Source organism: Ambystoma mexicanum, chromosome 14 (assembly GCF_040938575.1).
Source record: "Ambystoma mexicanum isolate Mex_15411 chromosome 14, UKY_AmexF1_1, whole genome shotgun sequence".
Classification (NCBI taxonomy): Eukaryota; Metazoa; Chordata; class Amphibia; order Caudata; family Ambystomatidae; genus Ambystoma; species Ambystoma mexicanum.
Window position 1 is genome coordinate 131,424,138 of NC_090940.1, and position 21,498 is coordinate 131,445,635.

Sequence of the window (21,498 nt, forward strand, 5' to 3'; positions counted from 1 at the left end):
GACAATGTCACTGAAAATGACCATGTTCACATTAGCAACATTAGTAATTCCAGTATTGCATCCAGCGTGACGTTTGGTATAGTTGAACACTTGTTGGTCACATTGGTGGAGAAATGCGACTAGCTGGAAAACAAGTTAGATGTGCAATCTTTACTATTACATAAATCCATCAATCTTTATAGAAAGACACTTGGCCAAAGACCAAAGCACAAACACTGATGAAACACCCATTGCTATTCCACCCTGTCTTAAACCTGACACTAAACAGCTCCCGCAAGTGAACTCTAAAGAGGCTGACAGTTCTTTAATAAGCACAGAAAACATGGAAAGCGGAAGAAAAATGTAATAGCCCAAGCGATTATGTATGGTAGTCTATCTAAATCGAACCAAAAATCAAATCCCGGAAGCAGACTGTGAAATAGTAGACCACCCTGAAACACATGTAAATAAAGAAATAATTGAGAATGAGCTTGCCAATAGTAAATCTACGGTCAAGGAAAGGAAAAAACTAGTAGGGAAGCAGAAAATACATAACCATACATGTAGCAAAATTAATGAAGATGCACATAATGACATAGTATGTCGATAGTGAAGATGAACAAGGTGAGAAAGTAATTAAAACAAATGAGAAGACAAAGCCCCAAGTAAATAATGAGACTAAAGGGGGAAATTGGTAGTTTGTACCCCCACTCAACCATGTCCTATGGGTCAACAAACTCCCAGAGTGGAGTAATATGCCCTTATACCCTAAAACAACCAAAACTCGACTTTGTCATGACGACATAAGAGGAATTTAGTGCTCTGCAAATTACACCAGTGTCTTACGATGAGCAAATACCTCCGCTTAAAAGAGAGGCCATCTTATGTATACTCCATACTGTAGTGGCTTTAAGGGTTGTCGCTACCAATGATATTAAGATTGTGGACCAACTTTGAAAATTCGCAAATCCTAATGTTTGTTTTGATTTGAGGCAACTTTAGAATATGTGTTGCAATATGAGAAAGAGTTGTATCATATTGGGTATACCTACAAACTTGTTAAAATGTCTGCACTGAAAGATAAAAATAAGGTGCAGAATAATAGTAAATGACATCCAGGTGAAGTCTCCAACGAATAGACTGTGCTCACAGAACGCTGCAGTAGAAAGGTGTGATCCCAACGCTAGGCATAAAGAACCCAGAGATGGTGCTATGAAGAACTATGGGTGCCCAGAAATTTCTGAGCAAATCATAAGAATAATAGCATCTGGAGCGCAGAAGGTGCTAAAGTTCACAGTAGTAACAAAAGCAAGGGCTATTGGCAATGGCTGCCAACGGTATTTAAACCTTGATGACAGTACCATCATATTTTCTTGAAATACAAGAGGGTTTTCACATCTAACAGCAGAGGATGGTCTTCTAAAATCTATCGATCTGTTCAACATTATAGCCCTTCAGGAAACCTGGCTGATCAAGACCTGCCATATTGATGGAAGGAATACCCAACAAATTCCAGCAACCAAGGGACCCATTGGTCGATTTAAGGGTGAACTACTGGTTTCGACCCGTAATCCCTTGGTATTAAGTCACAGGGTCATCCACAATGGTACAGGCGGTAAAGATTGTTGACAACTGTACTGAGATGTTCCTTTTGAAAATATGACCCACCTAATGCAATAGCAACCAAACCCAATGTTTCAACTGAAGATCCTAAACACGATTGTCATAAAACAATGCATAGTTGGTGACTTCAATGCCAATACAGAACCTAATAATATAGATTGTGCTGACTTGGGTGACTCTGCTCCAATTAAATCTAAAATGCCAAACCGACAAAGGAAAGCATGGGCAAAACGGTTTTGTTCCCTTGGATTTACCAGGCTAAATGGTCTCTACCTGGGCGATGCTCACATTTCATATACAATGGTGTGCGGGAGTAGTGCATCTACAGTTGACTGTTTGCAAATCCGGCAGCACTAGCATTGGTAGATGACAAGGCAGACTCGATCCAAGAAGAAAGCGACCATATGCCACTGTACACCTTATTAAAACCTACACCATCTAACGGTACACCTAATTCTTATGCACTGAATGGAGCTATTTGGTAATAATGGTTTGAATCTTATCCAATGGAATGCAAAAAATCTAAATGAGGCACAGGAGGTCATAGCCGAAATGCTACCACCATTCATAGAGAAATATGATGAGCATCGTGGAAACAGTGGATCGAACATACGGGCTGATTTATTTAAAAAAAAAAAAAAAACATTTTAAGCTTTGGGAAGTATTGAGGAGGCTACTAAACTGAAATTATAAGAGCACACAAGAAAAATGGAACAAAGAACATGGGACAACATTATGACTCAAGTATTGCAGCTGCAAAAAATGTCTAACCATTGCAGAAGTTCTTAAACGTGCTAAGGGTCCGTATACTCCAGGAGACACCAATGCAAAGATACAGGTTAAAGCCGAGTATCGCAGATGGCTGAGACAGCATGGCAAATGCTGTGAGATAGAAGTCTGGCAACAACTAGCACACTACACTAATACTGGAAACAACAATGGTATCTGGACAGTCTTAAGAGGGACTGGGAGATCTGCCAATCAATAGTGTCTCAGAGAAAGATTGGTGCACCCATATTGAGACTACCTTGGGTGCATGTACGCTAATGAATGAAGAGCAAGCTTTGCCAGTAGAGAAATGGACATGTAAAGCCTCAGAGTAAAATGGCAAAGATAATCAAGAGGCTCCACAACTCGCAAGTCTAATCAAGCTCTCCCCAGATATGTGGGCCTGAGCGTTGGCTCCTTTTTGTGCACATTGGTGAATGTGGTACCATACCAGAATCCTGGAGGGAGAGCCACATTCTCCTGGTATAGAAGGAGGGCTCTTGTTTAGATCCCTCGCACTACTGAATGTTGGAAATGCTGGATATTTGTGAAGGTGCTATTGTTAGAACTGCACCAGTGGATCAAGGATAACCACATCCTCCCCTGACTGGCTTTAGAGCCAACTCTAACACGACCCATAACGTGCTGATGCTCGCCTCCGCGGTGAGTTTGCATGACAAGACGGAATACTGCTGTTTATGGCGCATACATCAATTTTAGTGCCACTTTTGACAGTTATGCGGAATCGACTGTGGCGGAAACTAGTGGTTTGGAAGACCCCACCACCCCCATGATCATGCTTTTATACAAGGATACAAATATAAAAGTGAGATTGGATGGCCAGGGCACATTGTCTGGGGAAAATCGGTACAAGTAGAGGGGTGTATAGGACTCGAATGTATTTAGTGAATACCGGGACAAACCACATTTTATTTAGGATCGCATACATGTACCTCCAAGACGGAGTCAAAAGCGTTTTCAGCGTCCAGGGTGATAGCTACGGTCTGGGCATTCGGGTCCATCTGTGAGGCAATAGAAACAATCTCCTGAGGTTTAGTGCTGTAGATCGGGTGGGAATGAATCCTGCTTGGTCGGGGTGGACTAACTTGTTCATAAATTTTATTAGACGTTTGGCAATTGCCTTAGCGTATATTTTGGCATCAGAGTTCATTGGCGATAATGGGGGGAGGGAGGGGTAGGAGGCAGGATCTTGGGGTGACTTATGTGGCTTAAGTAGGACCATAATTGCTTCTCTCGTGTTTGGTAAGGACCCCCCTGGTCCGTGCCTCTTCCCATATTTCTAGTAACTTTGGGGGGAGTTCTGATTTAAATGTTTTATATAGGTCCATTGGGATGCTGTCGGAACCTGGGGTCTTGCCTGCTTGTAGGTCCGTGATGGCTTGTTCTATTTCTTCAGTTTTTATTGGGAGGTCGAGTTATTTCTTGTCCGCTTAGTCCAAACTGGGTAGGGGAAAAGATTCCATACATTTCAGCAGGGCTTCAGGGCGGTTCTGTATCCGCGTTAGTATAGAGTTTATTATAGAAGTTTCGGAACACTTCATTTATATCCGCCGGTCTTGTTTGTACTCTTCCATCTGTGTCAATTATACTGGTTATGTGTCTCATATCTTGTTCTGCTTTGATGTTGCCCATGGTTCTACTGACTTTATTTCCTTCGCCGTATTTTCTTGCTCTCACGGGTTGCATTATGTAGACTAGTTCGCGTTCAGCTAGCGATCTGAAGTTTGTAAGTTGCTCAGCTATTTTATGGAGAAGGGTTTCTGCCCCTAGCTTTTTCAGTATGTGCTCAGTATTGGCTAGTTCTGTTCTTATTTCATTCATTTATTTATATATATATATATATATATATATATATATATATATATATATATATATATATATATATATATATATATATATATATATATATATATATATATATCCCTGATTACTTATTAGACAAGTCTTAGTGAGAAACACCACTTATTTTCAGACAGAGGTGAGCGCTTAACCTAAATGGCACTCTAATAAGTTCTTTAAAAAGGGAGGGAAAAGGCAGAGTTATGAAAGCACACAATTTCAATACTTTTAAAAGAAACACAGTGAGGCAGGTTAGGCAAAGTCTACTGGGGATCAAGAAAGTTCAAATGCCAGGCTCTTAGAGCAAGCGAAATGTGTCCAGGATCACAGTGGGGTTATGCCCAAAGAGTCTTTGTAGATAGTTCACAAAAGATTGAGATCAAGTCAGGAAAAGTTAGTTAACAGGCCCCAGGCTAGCCCAGGTTAGAAAGTCGAGGATTTACTGTCACCCCGAACGATCTGTCGCAAGGGAAGCCAGGCGGGACACAGTACCTGAAAATGGGAAGAACGCTCCAGCGGGGGCAGTTGTTCCTGGCAGCGGGTGCAAGTCAGTGTTTCGTCCAAAGGACCCACCGCAAGTGCATCATGCCTTCTAATCTGAAAAAACTGCACATCCCTGCCATGGCTAATAGCACGCAGACCTACCCCAACTCAGCACTGGCTGCATCACCAACCACTGCCAACCCCTACCTCAATTCACTAGCCCCTCTGGCTAGAACACTTTGCTACTAAACCTACTCCTAACCAACCTTGCACCGCACTTATTAGGAACCTGAGACTTGGCTCCAGATTCCTGCATGCCTCCCAATATAATACTTGCAGTACCATACACTCGTGCATCACACTCTGCAAGAGCCCTCGCCACTCCATTACCTACCATAACTAAGAGCACCAAACTTAATACTAGTACTTCCTCCCCACACAAAACCGCAATCAAGGGGGCATTGATTAATGCCAGGTCCCTTACTGCTCAGGCGCTCGACATGGCCGACCTGATCACAGCACATGACCTCTACTTCGCCATTACAGAAACTTGGCTCCATGCGTCCTCAGGACCACTTCTATCACTGGCCATCCCCACAGGATATACAATCATCAGGAGTGATCGCAACACCAGCCATACTAAAGGAGGTGGCATTGCCTTCATACACAAAAATTCGATTATCCTTCACATCTCCCCTACACAACAGACCCCTCCAGCGGAGTTACTCTCAGTGAAACTAGCCATATCACATAACCAAACCATCACACTTCACCTTATTTACAGACCTCTCGGTCCTCTATCTACATTTGCTGAAGACATATCCTACATTCTCACTGACAATACCAAAACTAAATCACAAATTACCTATTGGGTGACTTTAACCTTGGTTTCCAAGATCCTAATGACGCCACAGCACGTGATATGACTAACGTACTATCGAACTGGGGCTTAATGTAACATATCAGTGAACCAACACACATTAAGGCCAGAACTCTTGACTGGTTAGCAGACATAAACTGCGAAATCAACATCGAGGCTAACCAACCTTGTGCTTGGACTGACTACCACTGAATTACCTTTAGCATCCTAGCAAAAAAAGTTAGCGTTACGCAGGACATCGCGCCCGCAATTTGCACAAGAAATGAGATGTGAAAAACTGCTCCCTGTCCTCCTTACAACACTCATCGAACACTCCTCATGCACGGATTCCACTGTCTTGGCAGACACGTTCAATCAGACTATGTTGAAAGCTCTCGACCTTATTACACCTATCAAATCTAGGAAATCCAAACCACTTGCTCACCTTAACACGTGGTTCACACCTCTGCTGAGAGCTCTTTGTAACGGAAAAACGTAACCTTGAAGCTTGCTAGAAAAGCAATCCTTCTGAAATGAACAAAGCTAGCCTCACCTTAGTCACCTTCAACTAAAAGATGCCATCCTCCAGTCCAAAAAAGACACCTACGACAAGCTAATCTTACAAACCAAATCAAACACTTGACCAGCAATACAAGTCCCAGCATGTTAGAGCTAAACCTAACATTCACACTTGTAAACCATTCAGCTTCTTGCCCCTCTCTAGCACTCAAGTTGAAAATATCAATCTCAAACCTAACTGCCAAGGCGATTTATGTCCAGCCCCTATTATCAAGGAGGCCTCACATAACTTAGCCCCATTCATCACTGCCTTTTTATAAACTCATCATTTAGCACAGGTATGGTCCCAGACAACTTGAAGGATGCGTGGGTCATCTCGCTTCTCAAAAAACCTACATTGGATTCAAGCAGACCTACAAACTACAGGCCTATCACTACTCTGTCCTTCTTGCTAAAAATGTTGGATCGAGCAGCCTACCTGCAGATCCAAGAATATCTGGAATCTAACAAACTTCTGGGCCTTAAACAATTTGGCTTCCGTTTCCGTCACAGCACCAAAACCACCCTTATTGACCTTAAAACCCAGATTGAAGACTTCAAAGGCAAGTTGGCATTCTAACTTCTCCTTCATTATCAGCAGCATTCGTCCTTGTAAATCATCAAATCCTCTGACACCTCAATTTTTCTGCCCACTTTTCTGACAAAACTACTGCATGGATCAGTTCATTGCTGGATAACAGATCCACGAGGGTCTTCTCCCCCACTGCTGCCACTGAACCCTCACCAGTTCCGTGCAGGGTACCACAAGGTTTGTGTTTCCCCTACACTCTACAATGTGTTTACAAAACCATTGTCACCTCCACGAATTACGCGGACGACACCCAGATATTCATCCCCATCACTGGGACCACACAGCTGACACACTGGCCGTAAATACTACCTACCAATTCATCCAAGCCTGGATGGCTCAACATGAACTCTGTCTTGATGACGAAAAGACAGCTTCTCATCTTGGGCTCACATCAGAGACTCAACAAACTAGACCCATCTTTCAAATCATTTGTCATTGATGGTAACACTATTAAGGTTTTGCACAACACCAAAACATTAGGTATATATCTCGACTTCACCCTATCCCTTTTCAGACAAACCAACGCAGTTTCCTCGGCTGCAGCTTACACTTGTAAGCTCATTACAGCCCGCCGCCCCTTCCTCACACCAGCCAATTGAACTACACTAGCCAGGACTCTGGTTATGTCCAAAATCGATTACTGCAACACCCTCTACTTGGGTACAAACCAATGCACTCTCAACAAATTACAGATTATCCAAAATAATGCCATTAGAGGCGCATTAAACATCCCCAGGAACCATCACATTTCTGACACCAGGAGAAGCCTTCATTGGTTTCCTGTATCGCAAAGAATCTCGCTCAAAACAAATGCCTCGCCAACCAAGCCCCCAACTACTTGGCCTGCAGATTTGCTTACCACACCTAGACCACTCAGAACTGCCCAGGCCAATTGCCTCACCGTACCTCGCTTTAAGCTACAAAGATCAGGTGGAATCCGCTTCCCAGTCCTTGCCGCGAAACTCTGGAACTCGCTTCCAAACCCGCTTGGAGCTGAACCTTCATTCCTTGCCTTAAAGCGCAAGGCCAAAGTATGGCTGTCATCAACATGCCCTTAAGCCACCATCTGTGCTCTCTTCCTCCCTGTATAATTGCCTGTGTATATACCCTCTAATTCTGCTGTTTTACATATGTACCTGTACATACTTTGTGCTTGGTGACTGGCCCTGCCCATTACCACCCTTTGTTTGTTAGACTATAGAATCTTATGATTGTAAATGTGTTTCTTCCTTTACTGCATATTACCCTGTATGTTATGCTTATGTCACTCTTTCATGTAACTTAAGTGATGTGCCCTGATGCCCTAGGGCCTGGTGCGCTATACAAATAAATAAAATACAAATACAAACTGCAACTTCTGGAAATATTCATTTTTCAGCACTATTTAATTATTTTTTAAATATTTTATAAAGCATACTTACATCTTCAGTTGCTACAACTCTGCTCACCACCAGGACGGTGCTGAGTAGAAATAAAGCAGTGACCTAGCTTTAATATTGGCGATATCTTTAGCTTTTTGTCCTCTGCTTACCGAACACTCCTTAACGTCCTGATTAGTACCTTGCTCTGCAAATCGGGAACCTAGCTCTGTCCCCATTTGCAATTAGAGATAGTATGCTGTTGAGTGAGCAGGGTTTCCGGTACCACTGGGGCACCCTATGATACCCTTGGTAGCCTAAGGCCCAATGTCACTTTAGACCTTGAATTTGACCCCCTCTAGCAGACAAAAGAACTAATGCGCAGCCCTCTTCTAGTTTCAGCCCAAATTGCATACCTATAAGCTGCATAAACAGTGCACTTAACTTTAATGAGCTCTAATGTATATTTTCATACTCCTTTTTGAGTGTATATTCGCTAAATTTGAAGCATTACTGTGTGCGGCTATATTGTCTACTGGGTGAGGTGACAAGCCTTGTTGGCAGTTGGCACTGTCAGGCAGTTCATGGTTGTCCACTTTCTGTACGGTTTGTCTTGGTACCAGTTATACGTGAGTGGAGAATGTAGAGACACCAGTCAAAGGTTGTTTCTGTACATGCTTTTTAATGTACTCAATAGCACGTGACAAATTCTGGCAATATTTGCCATAAGGGTGAAACGAAGCCGACGCCTCCCAGGACATTCGACTAAGGTGGTGCTTCCATCCCCCGGAATGGGGGCCTCCCAGATGCGTCTGCTGCCTTTGTTCCTGCAACCGTACTGTGGAACTCTCCTCTCAAACTTCTTTCATGGATTGGTCCTCGCAAGTTTGACGCCTTCAACTTTTCTTCAATATTCATCCTTCCTTGAGCTCTCTCAGCAGAGCATATCAGCCGAATCCTGTGTCCAAGGATAATGTGGTAACCCTTTTATTACTACTGCAGCAAACTCCATTCCACTCTGACCCTTGACCTGGTACTCGCCAAATCATGAATCTTTCTGCCCAAAGTTTTGGGGTCACTCCTGCACTGGTGTGCCATTGCTAAAGGTGGTTTCCTAACAACATGCACAGTCATTGAGACACTATTGCAGAAGATAAAACTGCACGCACCCCTTGCTCCCCTACCCCCAAATACTTTTCCTGTCCCACTAGTGGTCTCCCTTGGTCTCTCCTGAATATTCTGACCTAGTGGCCTAGATGGGGAAACCTTTTTTCTTTTTGTGTTGCCTTTGCCTTTTCTCATCCAAGTCTTTTTAAATTAAAATATAGTGTGCAGATATTCTCTCGTTGGGTATAAATGAAGTGAGTCCTGTGCTTGTTAACCACCTCACTCCACCACCTGCGAGTTAGGCCTGTGCTACTGTCATGACTACCACTTTTAGAGCCTGGTAAGTTGAGGGAATTGTTAGTAGTACCGACATCCAGGAGGTACACGGCTTCAGGAAAATCTCCCTGACGTAGGTGACGAAAGGACTCTAGTAAATAAATGATTCTGCATCTTTGCTACCCAAACCTACAATGGTTTAGATGTGCTCACAAAAGATGGCAGTTATCCTGCCACCCAAAGGAAATCCAGGTGTATGTCCTTTTCTGAACCCAGACCCATTATTTGTAGGTCTGGAAATATAATGGGGTTAATAAAATAGTGTTCTCATCTTGCGCTTCATGCCAGATTCTTCCTGTGTTTTTATTTTTTACAGTTTAACAAATAAAACCACCATAAAAACCAAACAGTGAGCGTCAATCATAGTTACAAGCAACATATACAGTTTGTCCACTGCTGTCCTGTTGCCCTCCCCCCTAGGTCGAGCCTACTCCACCTCACTATCTTCCATCGCTTCATCCGGGGGTACCCTCCACTCCGCACTCCCAGAGGAATCCCCATCTTCTAGGCAGGTCTGGGCGGACCCAGACAGTGTGGCCACTAAGTGCCTCCAGGCCATCAATCTGCCTGCTACTTCACCCCCCCCCCCCTACTCTGCTGACTGATTCGCTCCACACCACCGTTTTGACTTCTGCCCATTTCTGAAGGTCGTGCCACCAAACGTCTACCTTTTGGTTTGTTTGCTTTCCATCCCGTGGCAATTCTGCACTTAGCCAGTATACAGGCCAAGTCTTTCAGTTTACTTGTGTGTTTCAACTTGTGTGGCCTAGAAAACCCCTCCACCATGCACACCCACAAAGATTCCACCTCCAGTGTAATTCCTTTCTCAGTCAAACGATGCGCCACCTAACCCCCCCCCATCCCCATAATCGCCTAATTTCTGGGCATGCCCAGAACATGCGTATCATCCCCGCATTCACTTCCCCACATTTGGGACATGGTTGTGCTCCTGCATTCTTGAACAGAGCAATCCTCTGAGGGGGTCATGTACGCTGTGTGGCTAATATACAACTGAATTTGTTGCAAACTTGCGTTCCTGGACACTTTTATTTGTGGTACCTCGTGAACCCTCACCCACAACCCATCACTCATAGATTCCCGGGCGTCGCCCTCCCAGTCCCATCTCAGCTGGTGCACCTCCTTTCCAACCCTGGACATCAACAGTTCATACATTCGGGAGACCTCGTGTCCTCCATCTGAAAATCATAAATTGTTTCTATGGCCGTGTTGGGCTGACCCTCTAGCACTATTCCCGACCACGTATCTCTCCCTTTACGCACCGAACTAGTGTAAGTAATATGCTTTCCCAGGTGTAGACCAGTTTCCTCTACCAGTTTATCAAATTCTGCCGCCTTCCCATCTCGCCAAACATCTTCTTCCTGCTTCTTAATGCTAGAATAGCATGTGTTATTACCAAATGTAATAGTATGTAATCGATCTACCTTGATGAAACAAGGAGTTGGCCCTGCTGTGTAATCTGAACTTCATTGTGTAGACCAGCCCCACTCTGTGCACCCAAACATCCATCGACTGCACTGTATTGCTGCTTCTAAGACCGATCGTGTGGCCCAAAAGTATGTGATTGGGTCAGGGGTGGCGTAAAGGCAACAGGAATTGTTAAGGGACTGTGGCATGTAGCTTCAAAACCTTTCATCCCTAAATGTTTTATTTAACCTAGAAAGGGGTTGAGGAGGGTATGCATTGGGTGAAAAGAAAAAGGTTTACTTTTACCCCTCAACCTGTATGTTATGCTGGTTGAATGATGACTTTAAGGCAGAGCACAAAGATCCCCCAATGTGAGGGTACCCCCTCTGTTAATCTGGTTAGGCGGGTGGTAGATTGTTGTTGGTGTGAAATGGCTCCCACCTCGTAGAAACTGCTTTATTTGGCTGTGCCCTTTTTTTGAAGCCCTTCCTCTATTAAAATAAAATGGGAGGTAGTCTTTGTTTGCCTGGGAGGGTTTACATTACTAACCCATGTCCCCCTTTTTGAGTGCATGTGAGGAAGTGACCAAATCAGGTAGCCTGTATGCCAGGACCCCAGGATTTAAGTGGGGGTGAGGATTAGCCAGCCTGAATCATCTGGCAAATTCTGAGATAGTGTGGTTTCCCTTTCTATTTGTGATTTCTTCATGAGTGTAAGGGTGGGTTAGCCATTGGTTGTCCCACCGCCTTTCTTTTTTTTTAAATACATTTTATTGATTTTTGTGCAAACAACTCTTAGTCAATACATTTCAAACATACTTAAAGCACAGATCATACGTTTGAACATCGTATGGGTACTTCTACACATCTCGATTAATTGCCTTACATTATATATACAAATTAAGGTAATTTCACATATTTGTCAGTCACCATGTGCTACAAGATTGTCTTACTATTTTTCTTCCCATCTTTGCCAAATCTTATGCACCTTTCCGGGACAACCTCTAGCAGTGTATACTCTGACCTCCAGTCCCACCACCTTTTTGATATTCAGTGGTTTCCGACTTGGTTCTTTGTCCATATACTGCCTTGAGTGTGATGGAAGAAGCAGACCCTGCCCCCCTTTTAGCCACTCCCCTTCTGTACTGCTGGAAACTCTGAACCTGCCCTCCTGGAAGGCCCCCTGACGTGAAGACCAAAGCTCTGCACCGGCTCAACTGACTCCTAAACTCAGCCACTCCCAACGACTAGAGAGCGCAGACTGCTGTGCTCCTTCCCCCTTGATCCAGGGTAGACCAATTGATCACCTTTTGTGTTCATAGACCCAGTTTCCTGAAGGTCCTAATAGTGCCTGCATCGCCAGAAATGAGAGCCCTGTCTGACGGAACCCTGAACACTCTGTGCCATCTCGATTTGAAATTCTTCATATGAAAACGTTAGACGGGCACCCCTTGTTCAAACGCTCCCACCAAGTAAGTTAAGTTCTGATTGTTGCCACTTGCACAGAAGACCACTTCCTATGCACCTCTTCTTTAATGCTACCCCTCTGTGGGTCCTTTAGCATTCCCCACTTTCCTTGCTTTATTGTATAAGGGAGGAGGGCCTAAAGATGAGCCATGTTCCCACTATTGGACGGCAGCTACTGGGCTTCTGTTTCCGCTGCACCCCAACTTGCCAACTTCCCCACCTCCTTACTGCATCCTGATTGCTCCTTTTTAGTCACCTGCTCTCACTGCTCTGTTGTGGTGCAGGGCCAGCGGTTTATTCTATAAATCTTAATGTTGTTGACGACCCAACACTGAAGGCTCCATGGGCCTGTGCTGCCTTTTGTTCTTTATTCACATCAACTAGTCTCCCGGTCCTCCTCCTGTGCCGGAATCATTCTTGCTAAAGGTCCTAGGGTCCCTCCTGCACTGGTGTATAGTTTTTGGATCCTTCAGTGGTCGCCAAGCATCGTTCAGTGCCCACTCCTGTTCACTGCAAAACTGCCTGCTGCCGATCTGCTTTTTGGATCCAGTTTGTTGCTCTCACGATTACAGCGTAGTACAGGGACACCTCAATAGGGGTAAAAATGTTTGCTGCTGGTTTATGGTGAGCTAACGACTTGAGATTTAAGTAATGCTTTATTTATTTTTTATTTTACTGTGCTGCAGTTTATACAAACCTTTCACAGAATTGTCCAAATGTTTAGTCGCACTTCCCTCAAGCAAAGTAAAAATCACACATCCTAGCATTTCAGAACATTATAGCCTCCTTGTCCCATTCCGCACACTTCCCTTCCAATAGGGAGATGAGTCCAAACCCTGTGCTATGGTAAGAAGACACATTTTGCTCCCAACTACAGGCAGCCTGGACAAGAGATGACACCCAACCATGACAAGTCCAGATTGTCAGACCATCCTACCCATTCTAGAGTAGACTCCAGTTGTTTAGGTCAAGACATGTAAAACCTCCTGGATTTTCCTCCACATAATGTACAGTATATAACACATGCTTTTTAAATAAATAATGAGATGATTTGTTGTAATGTATTTTATTACGAGTGATTTTAGTTTAACTCTATGCAAGCTTGATAGTATGTAAACATGTGTATACTAAAACACATTAAATAAGAAAAAATGTTGCTCTCACAATACTCTTGCAGTGCTGGTGAGGCCTTGCTTCTCGCTTGCATGGCAAGTCTTTTGTGGCCTAAACTGGACTGGAACGTCAAAATGCCCCTTTTGGACGCTCGCAAAAGCTTGCCCAAAAAGTGAGATCATAGACCCCTGTCCAAAATGCTTTACAGCTCTAGAAAAATACAATCTTGCCTGTAACTGCATTTCCTATTCTAGAAAAGGGACTTTCACTCAAAAGTTGAGTTTTCTTACTCTTGCTACTTATCTGTTACTATGTTACACTTTTGCATTGTTTACCTACCTATTAGTGTAGTGATTTATTGTTTGCCTTTTCTATACAAAGAATGTATTGTCACACAAATAGTGTACTGTACCTGTTAATCACCCTGTCGTCTAACAGTTAACACTGGATCTCTGCCACACTACAGTTTACTTTTAGAAATGCCTGTGAAATTTAAAGAATCCGTGGTAGCGAAGGAGACCTACACATGCCGTGTAGTCAAGTTATTTAAGGAAAATCTTCCTAACATAGAGCAGCAAGTTAGCCCTGCCGATAATCAAATCTGCAAAACTTTCCAGAAATGTGAAATTGCAAAAACCTCCCCTCCTTCTTTCGCTGTTTTTTCCAGAGTAGATTTGAAGTCTTTAATATTCTCCGGTTTGTTTCCCAGGTTTACAGCATCCTGCGTCACGTGGCCGAAGTCTTGGAATATACCAAAGACGAACAGCTGGAGAGCCTTTTCCAGAGAACAGCGTGGGTGTTTGATGACAAATACAAGCGACCGGGCTATGGAGCCTACGATGCATTTAAGCATGCAGTTGGGTAAGGCCTTATTGACCACTTCCAACCCTACCTCCTTGCATTTTATTCTGGTTTGAAACACTTGATATGCTTGTGGAGAAACACTCTCCAGTTAACATGTAGCGCATCTTTTAGATGGTGTTCAGGAAGAACATTCACACATTTTGGTTGGATAATTTTATATTGAATGTTCTATACAAAGCGCTTAGTAAAAGCGCTTTACATTATAAATCTTGTTGGGTCTCCATGTATACGCCTGACTCTCCCAAGGGGAAGACATAGAAGTTAAGACTACTCTTGTGCATAGCACAATTGTAATAAGGTGCACAGTAACATAAAACAAAATACTGTAGTGGATTGTTGGCACAAACTTAAAGGAATTTGTAAATTGGTGTAAGATGGACCATGTGTATTACAAGTAACTTTTTAATATAGTGTCTTTTGGGTAGAGACTTCTGTCATAGTCTCTGTTCAGGAAGTAATTCTGAGTTCTCGAGTTCAGAAAGCAGTGTTTTATTGATATTTTATTTGTATCCCGCTCGTACACAAGGGTTTTGGAGAGGTGCTCTCCCCTCAAGCAAAACCCAGTGTTATTTAAAAGACTAAACCCTACAAAGCTTGTGGTTATAGTGAAAAGGTACTGCCACAGTTGAGGCAAATTTGGTGCAATTCATGCTTATGCTTAGTTTCTCTCAAATGGTTGATTGGCCAAAGTTATTCAGTGCAACAAACCAGTAAAAAGCCCCTGGTTGGAGAAAAGGAGTGGTCCGAATCACAGCTTTGCAGAGTAGGTACTGGGTATGGAAGTGCTGTTTTCCGGCCAAAGATGCAGACCCAAGGACCCTGAATGACTTTAATGGATTGGAGAAAGATGACCAGATGCTGCAGGTACAGCATAGCTCTTTGGTAGATGCAATGCAGCCTTGGTTTTTCACAGAAGAGCAGGTGGTAATCCTGTGGCTGGAAAAAAAAGTAAATTACTGCCTCTGTAACCATAAGTCTGATTTCCTCCTGCCAGCTCTTTGCAGGAGAGATAGGATTCCAGACAAAAGGAGGACCACCCTGGGTTCAAGTGCTGTTCAACGGAATCTAGTGCCCTGCTTCTTTGGGATGGGTCCCAGCAATTCATGAATGTATTGTGTTGATACTCTTATTCTTATACAGTTCCTGGGAGCTGGATGCATATCAAACCTTTAGCAGCTGCCTAGTCAGAGATTGTTCCTTTCAAACCGTCCCGTCTTCTTCCTGGGCAAACACTGCAAATTTTGACTCAGCAGTTTATTCCCGATACCCCTTCATACATTGGCCAGATCACGTCATGTCTTCCTTTAACACCCACTCTGGAGTATCGGGTAGGCCATGATATGTCATACCCTGTGCCTTCGCAGTTAGACCACAATTTGCCACCTTCTTTTCCATCCAGCTGCAGGGTTTCTCCTGGGCTTTGTCGCGCTGAACATCATTGCACTCATAGAAAAGTATGTTTTGTGCTGACTAGGGCCTCAGTTTGCCCATGCCTTTTCACAATAATCATGAGTTATCTTGGGTTGATCTTGCTGACTTGTTATGCCTCATTCTAAAAAATATTTTTTTTTAAACTATCCAAAAGTACTTGCACTTAATTCCTGGACAGTTCATGACTTCTCACCTGCAACATTCTACCTTTCCCATTAGGCTATATATAGTGTATATTTTTACATGTACACTGTGTGGCCCTTCCCTTATGTGGTTGTATACTATACTTTACCTTTTAACCACCTGTTTGCCATCCAGTTGCAGTACCATTTCTGATTAGTGTAGCTGTATTCATTGATTTAAAAGACTATACTGTTTTCCTTCCCCCAATATGTTTAACTAGTTGTACTTTTTTCCTTTTCATTCAGGGACCCTTCAATTTTGGATGAGCTTGATTTGATAGAAGAGGAGAGACGAGTGCTCATTGACAACATAAACAGGCGCTTGACCCCACAGGCAGTTAAAATTCGTGCAGGTACATTAGGCATTAGGAAAAAAAGCATTTGGAGATTTCTATAGTTTGATTTAGATTGTACAACAGAAAATTGAATTCAACTAACACTGCAAGGAACGTGTACAGATGAAACTCTCCTTCAAAATCAATTTTAAATCGTTTTTTGTATTTTTTATATAGTTTGCATTCTAAACATAACAATTGAATCAAATTGAAGTTTTGTGGGGTTGTAAAAAAAAGTTTTGCGATATATTATATGGCCCATGTTGTCGATCCATAACATAGTACATTTTGGAGGGTTTTTGGTGTACACTTAAACTGTGCACCTACCAATCCCTTGACCGTTGGCTGTGCAGTATTTCTAGCTGCCAGCCTAATGGACATGCTTTTGCTTCGATGGCCTGGGACTGCTGTGCCCAGGGCATAGTAACACTGTCTTGTCAGCTTTTCATCCACTACATTTGGGGTGAATCAGCCAAACGCGTGTTTTTGTTCGTCCACTTCTGCAAAATTCCAAATGGAAAATTTAAGTCCATCACAACCATGACTGTCAGTTATACCTGCCACTCCATAGACTACATCACCACATTTATGGCACTTGAAATCGGAGGGACACCCGTTTATTGATTTAATGAAGAACGTGATCTTCTTAAACCACCCATGGGATTCAGTCGCTGGTTACCCAGATTTGTTTTTAAGACTAATGGGAGTTGGTAAATTGAGGTCTGTTTTTCGTCCAACAAAAGGTCAAATTTGATTGAATGCTCAAATATGCTATTGGGCTTTTAAACCTAGACTTCTTCTTTGAGTTGTGTACTATACCCCATTTGGTTCCACCAGTGGTCCAGGGATGAATGTTTCTAAACCATCAATTGGCCCCACACCTCTAGTACACCAGAAGGGGTCCAAACAGATTGGAAATGCAAGCAAATTATAAACTAACTTTCCAATTTTGATAATGTGGACACAACGGCAGGCTTATCTCTGCAAGGTCGTGGATCGTTGGTTAGTTGCAACACAACGAAAATACAATTATTACCCACTGATGAAAGGGACGGTCCAATTAAGGTGGTGTACACATCAACTATATTATCAAAACAGACATTTCTAGCCACCACGAAATATAACCCACCCTGTCCAGGAATGCAGAGGACAGACAGTTTCAAAGAAGGAAAAGGATGCGCTCTGGATACTGACAGGTGGGTAGGCTGTTTAGTAAATAATTGCAATAGTTCAAGGATACTTGGTTTCAACACAAAGGGAGCAATGGGTCGTAAAATGTCACTAGTTGCCTTCAGAGAAGGACCAGGGGGGACGGAACCACAATGTAACTTATGCTGTTGGAGTTCTTGGTGCTTGAAGTTGACAGGGTCCAGTCTGTTTCAGGGCACTGTGCAGCTTCTGTGACAGAGTTCAAGACAGGTGAGGTGTCAGGCAGTTCGGCGAACGAAGCTGGATGGAGGACTACTGCAGGCTGGCCTACAAAGCGGCTCCAGAATCTGCTGGTCGGCAGTTCTGAAGCACTGGTTGAGGCGACTCGGACGGCTTTAGCGACTGTGGCTTAACAGTCAATGGTGCAGTTGGTTGCAACTTGACTGGCTCAACTGTCCTTTAAGGCAGACCTCTGTAGATGCTTGTCGATGCACTCTCCTAGCTTCTTCACTGGGCTTGTGTTGTTCTTTAAGGTAGATGGCCCAAAGCTGAGGAGTGTTGCAGGCAGCTGCCTTGTTTGGTTCAGAGACTTCCCACCTAGAAAGCTTGCTGCAGAGCATAGCGGGACACGCTATGTGCTGGCTCGGTAGTGGTTCTTGCACTGCTGGAGGGTCCCCTGGATGTGGGATCTCCCGCTGTTCCCTGGGACATGTTTGGGGGAGTTTCTGGCCTCCCTTCACTGACAGAAGATGTAAGGCAGACTGTACCTTCTGCCAGGGTCCAATGATGAGTTTTTCCTGCTACTCCTGGCAGTCTCCAGATCTGCCAATAGAGGGGTGTAGCCCGCTTTTAAAGCCAAATGGGCCACAGGGATTGGTGTAGGATAAGCCTACCTTTTTATGAACCAATCCTGGGTCCCCCACCAACAATCTCCTGTATGCGTGAGTGGTGCTTGGCAACAGAAAAGGTAAAAGGGTGAAAACATGTACTAACCAGTCTCTCCCATCTTCCGGTCTGTTGTGGATTAAAGGGTATCTCTGGTTAATGGAGCCCTGTGGTTCCTGATTAAAGTGACAGGTCTGTCTCACAAGTTTAGCTTGGAGGGGGGATGTGTGTGTGTGTGTGTGTGTGTGTGTGTGTGCGCGCATGTTGTTCGTTCTAGGACTTGGGTGCCTGGCAAGGCTTGACCTAAGCAGCCCAAGGACGGTCAGACACATGGGTGGGTGCTGTTGAGGGTTCGCGAGAGATTTATTTTGTTGAGTCTATGTGAGGCCAGCTATACCAGATTCCTTTTGGGTGGTGGTCGCTGTATGCTAGTGGCAGAGGTGTTGAGGTATTTCTGGTGTTTCAGTATGGATGTCTGTGTGCACTATGCCAGATGTGCGTAGCCGTATTCTGTCGTGCATGGATGCTTGGCCGTACCTGAGGCCTCTGTCCACGCTAGTGGTGTGAGATATACGTACCATAGGCTGTGAGCTTGCTTGGCTGGGGATATATATGTCCAGTTCTAGGATAGAGGCCAATACCAGTGTGCCTAACTTTCATAATGTAGCAGGTATCCACATACCAAGCAGAGATGGAGGCTACACACAGATTTGAGAGTGCTGGATAGTGGGAGAGAGGCCTACACCTAACAGTGCAATTTCAATACAAGGCTAAACACAGGTAGCTCGGAGTGTCCTGCATAGTGGGAGAGGGGCCTAAACCGAACAGTGTAGTTGCAGTACAAGACTAAATGTAGCTAGAACCTATACCTGACAATGCTTTTGAGTCCAAGTCTATACATAGCTAGATTTGAGAGTCCTGCATTGTAGGAGAAAGGCCTAAACCTGACAATGCAATTTGAATACAAGACTAAACACATATAGTAGAAAGAGATGGATACTACACCTAGATATGGGGGTCCTGCACAGTGGATGCAATGCTGGCAAATGGTCACAATTCTGACCCATTGCGGCACATGCCGATTTTCAGTTTTGAGTGTGGGACTTGCTAACATTCACAGTCCCATCTGGATGCAACGCAGGATAGTACGTCTTTAGACCTTAGGGGCTAACATTCACAATTCTTATCTAAATGTGGCACATGCTAGTAATAACAGTTCCTCGGTAGGGTAATGTAGAGTGGCAGGGTTTTCTGGAGTACAGTAATTGCTCTACTCCCCACCCATGCCACACTTACTTTGGTGGTTGCTGCTGGTTGACGGTTGGTTGCTGGCTTCACTGGCTTTCCCTGCTGACACCTGCTGACAGTTTGGAGCTGCCATTGTAGGAGCCACCCTTTGCCCCTGGGCCCTTAGCTGCAGGGGCTGCTCGGGCAGAGGGCTGCCTTGGGAAGGCCGGTTAAGTGCAGTAGACTGCCCAATCGGGAGCGTGTGCTGCGACTAGGCCAGCAGGGCGGGATGGAAGCAGCCTATCGGGAGGGGGGGGGTGCGGGTGGGAGGTGGACACGGAAGGGGAAAGGAAAACACAAGCTGCTTGGTGCTGCAGGCAGCATGCTGGGGCACAAAGAAATATTTTAAAGCTCATTCCTAGGCCCAGGAGGGTCTGGGAAGCTGGTATGCACTTGCCTCATGATGCCTGGGCAAACAAGGTGATCGGGCATGTGCGGCGACTAGGCCAGCAGGGCTAGATGGAAGCAGCCTATCAGGAAAGGGAGGGAGAGGACAGGCGGGAGGCGAGAGGCAGGAGGCAGGAGGTGGACACGGAAGGTGGTCATAACATTGATAATCCTATCTAGATGCGACGCAGGTCAATGTTCATGGTTCCATCCAAGTGTGGCACATGCTAACATTCACAATTCTATCAGTGTGGCATTTGCTAATATTCAGAGTCCGGAGCAGGCATTCATAGTTCTATCTAAATGTGCTACTGGCTAACATTCACAGTTCTGAGGTAAGGTGATGTAGAGTGGCAGGGTTTTCCGGAGTGAGTAATTGCTCTACTCCCCACCCATGCCATACTTAACTTTGCTGGCTTCCCCTGCTGACACCTGTAGACACTTTCTGGAGCCGCCTCTGTTGGAACTGCCCTTTGCCTTGAGGCCCTTAGCCGCAGGGGCTGCCGGCAGAGTGCTTCCCTGGAAGGGTCCTTTAAGGCCAGCGAATGGGCCAATCGTGTCTGGAGGGATGGGAGGCAGGCGGAGGGAGGGGGAAGAGGAAGGCAGGGGGCCGGGAAGCGAGGCTGCACGCGAGGTCTGAGGGCATATGAGCACACAGCTCAATATTCCTAGTCTCCTGGCGGTCTGGGGTCGAGTCAGCTCACCTGGGCACGCTGCATGGTAATGGCGTTGTCCCACAGTGCAGCTGGAAATCGGAAGCCATCTCTGACCACAACCGGCCAATCACAGCTGGAGGGAGGGATGGGAGGCGGTCGGAGGGAGGGTAAGGGGAACAGTGTCTTGCAGCGAGTATACGAAAATGTGTGTGCTTCAGCCCCACACATTTTCCGGTGGTTGATCTACCATCCTTCATTTTCATTTAAAACATTTAAAAAAAATCCCAGGAGAGTGCACACCCACTGTGCAGATGGTCTATTTCCTCACGGAGGGATGCAGCGGGGCAAGAATTTCTTGTGATAGCACAAGTGCATGTTGGTCCCATTTAGTGGACCATGGTACCGCAATAGGGAGGAGGCGTATATGCCCTAAAGTGTAGTGGTAATGGAGTTACGTTTGCAGGGCAGGTTTGGAGAATTGTAATTTAGTTTCTGATGCTTGTGAATCTGCTTAGAATCACATGCTGTGCATATAGTTGGCGATCTAGTGGTAATCGCAGAGTATTGCATCTTTCTTTCGAATGACTGTTACACTATCCCTAATGTGGCGTGCAGTGTAACCAAAATCCTTTGCGCGTCGTGGTCCCTCAGATTGTTTTTTCCCGCCAACATAGTTGGTCACCTTATGCGGGGCTCGCAAGAGTTAATATTGCCTACTTTGTCCCATGACCTATGGTTGTCTAGTCTCCCTGCGAACTTCTCGATGACTGCCTCTTGGGCTTCCTGCCGCCGAAG

At 44.6% G+C, this 21,498-nt stretch overlaps 1 protein-coding gene across 1 annotated transcript in view; it reads left to right on the forward strand.

Moving 5' to 3' along the window:
* Positions 1-21,498, forward strand: part of EIF2S1 (eukaryotic translation initiation factor 2 subunit alpha) — a 201,768-nt gene that overhangs the window by 35,361 nt on the left and 144,909 nt on the right. The window contains exons 4-5 of the mRNA XM_069638721.1: positions 14,237-14,388; positions 16,251-16,357. Coding sequence (XP_069494822.1) covers positions 14,237-14,388; positions 16,251-16,357 — 259 coding nt within the window. The remainder of the gene's footprint in view (positions 1-14,236; positions 14,389-16,250; positions 16,358-21,498) is intronic.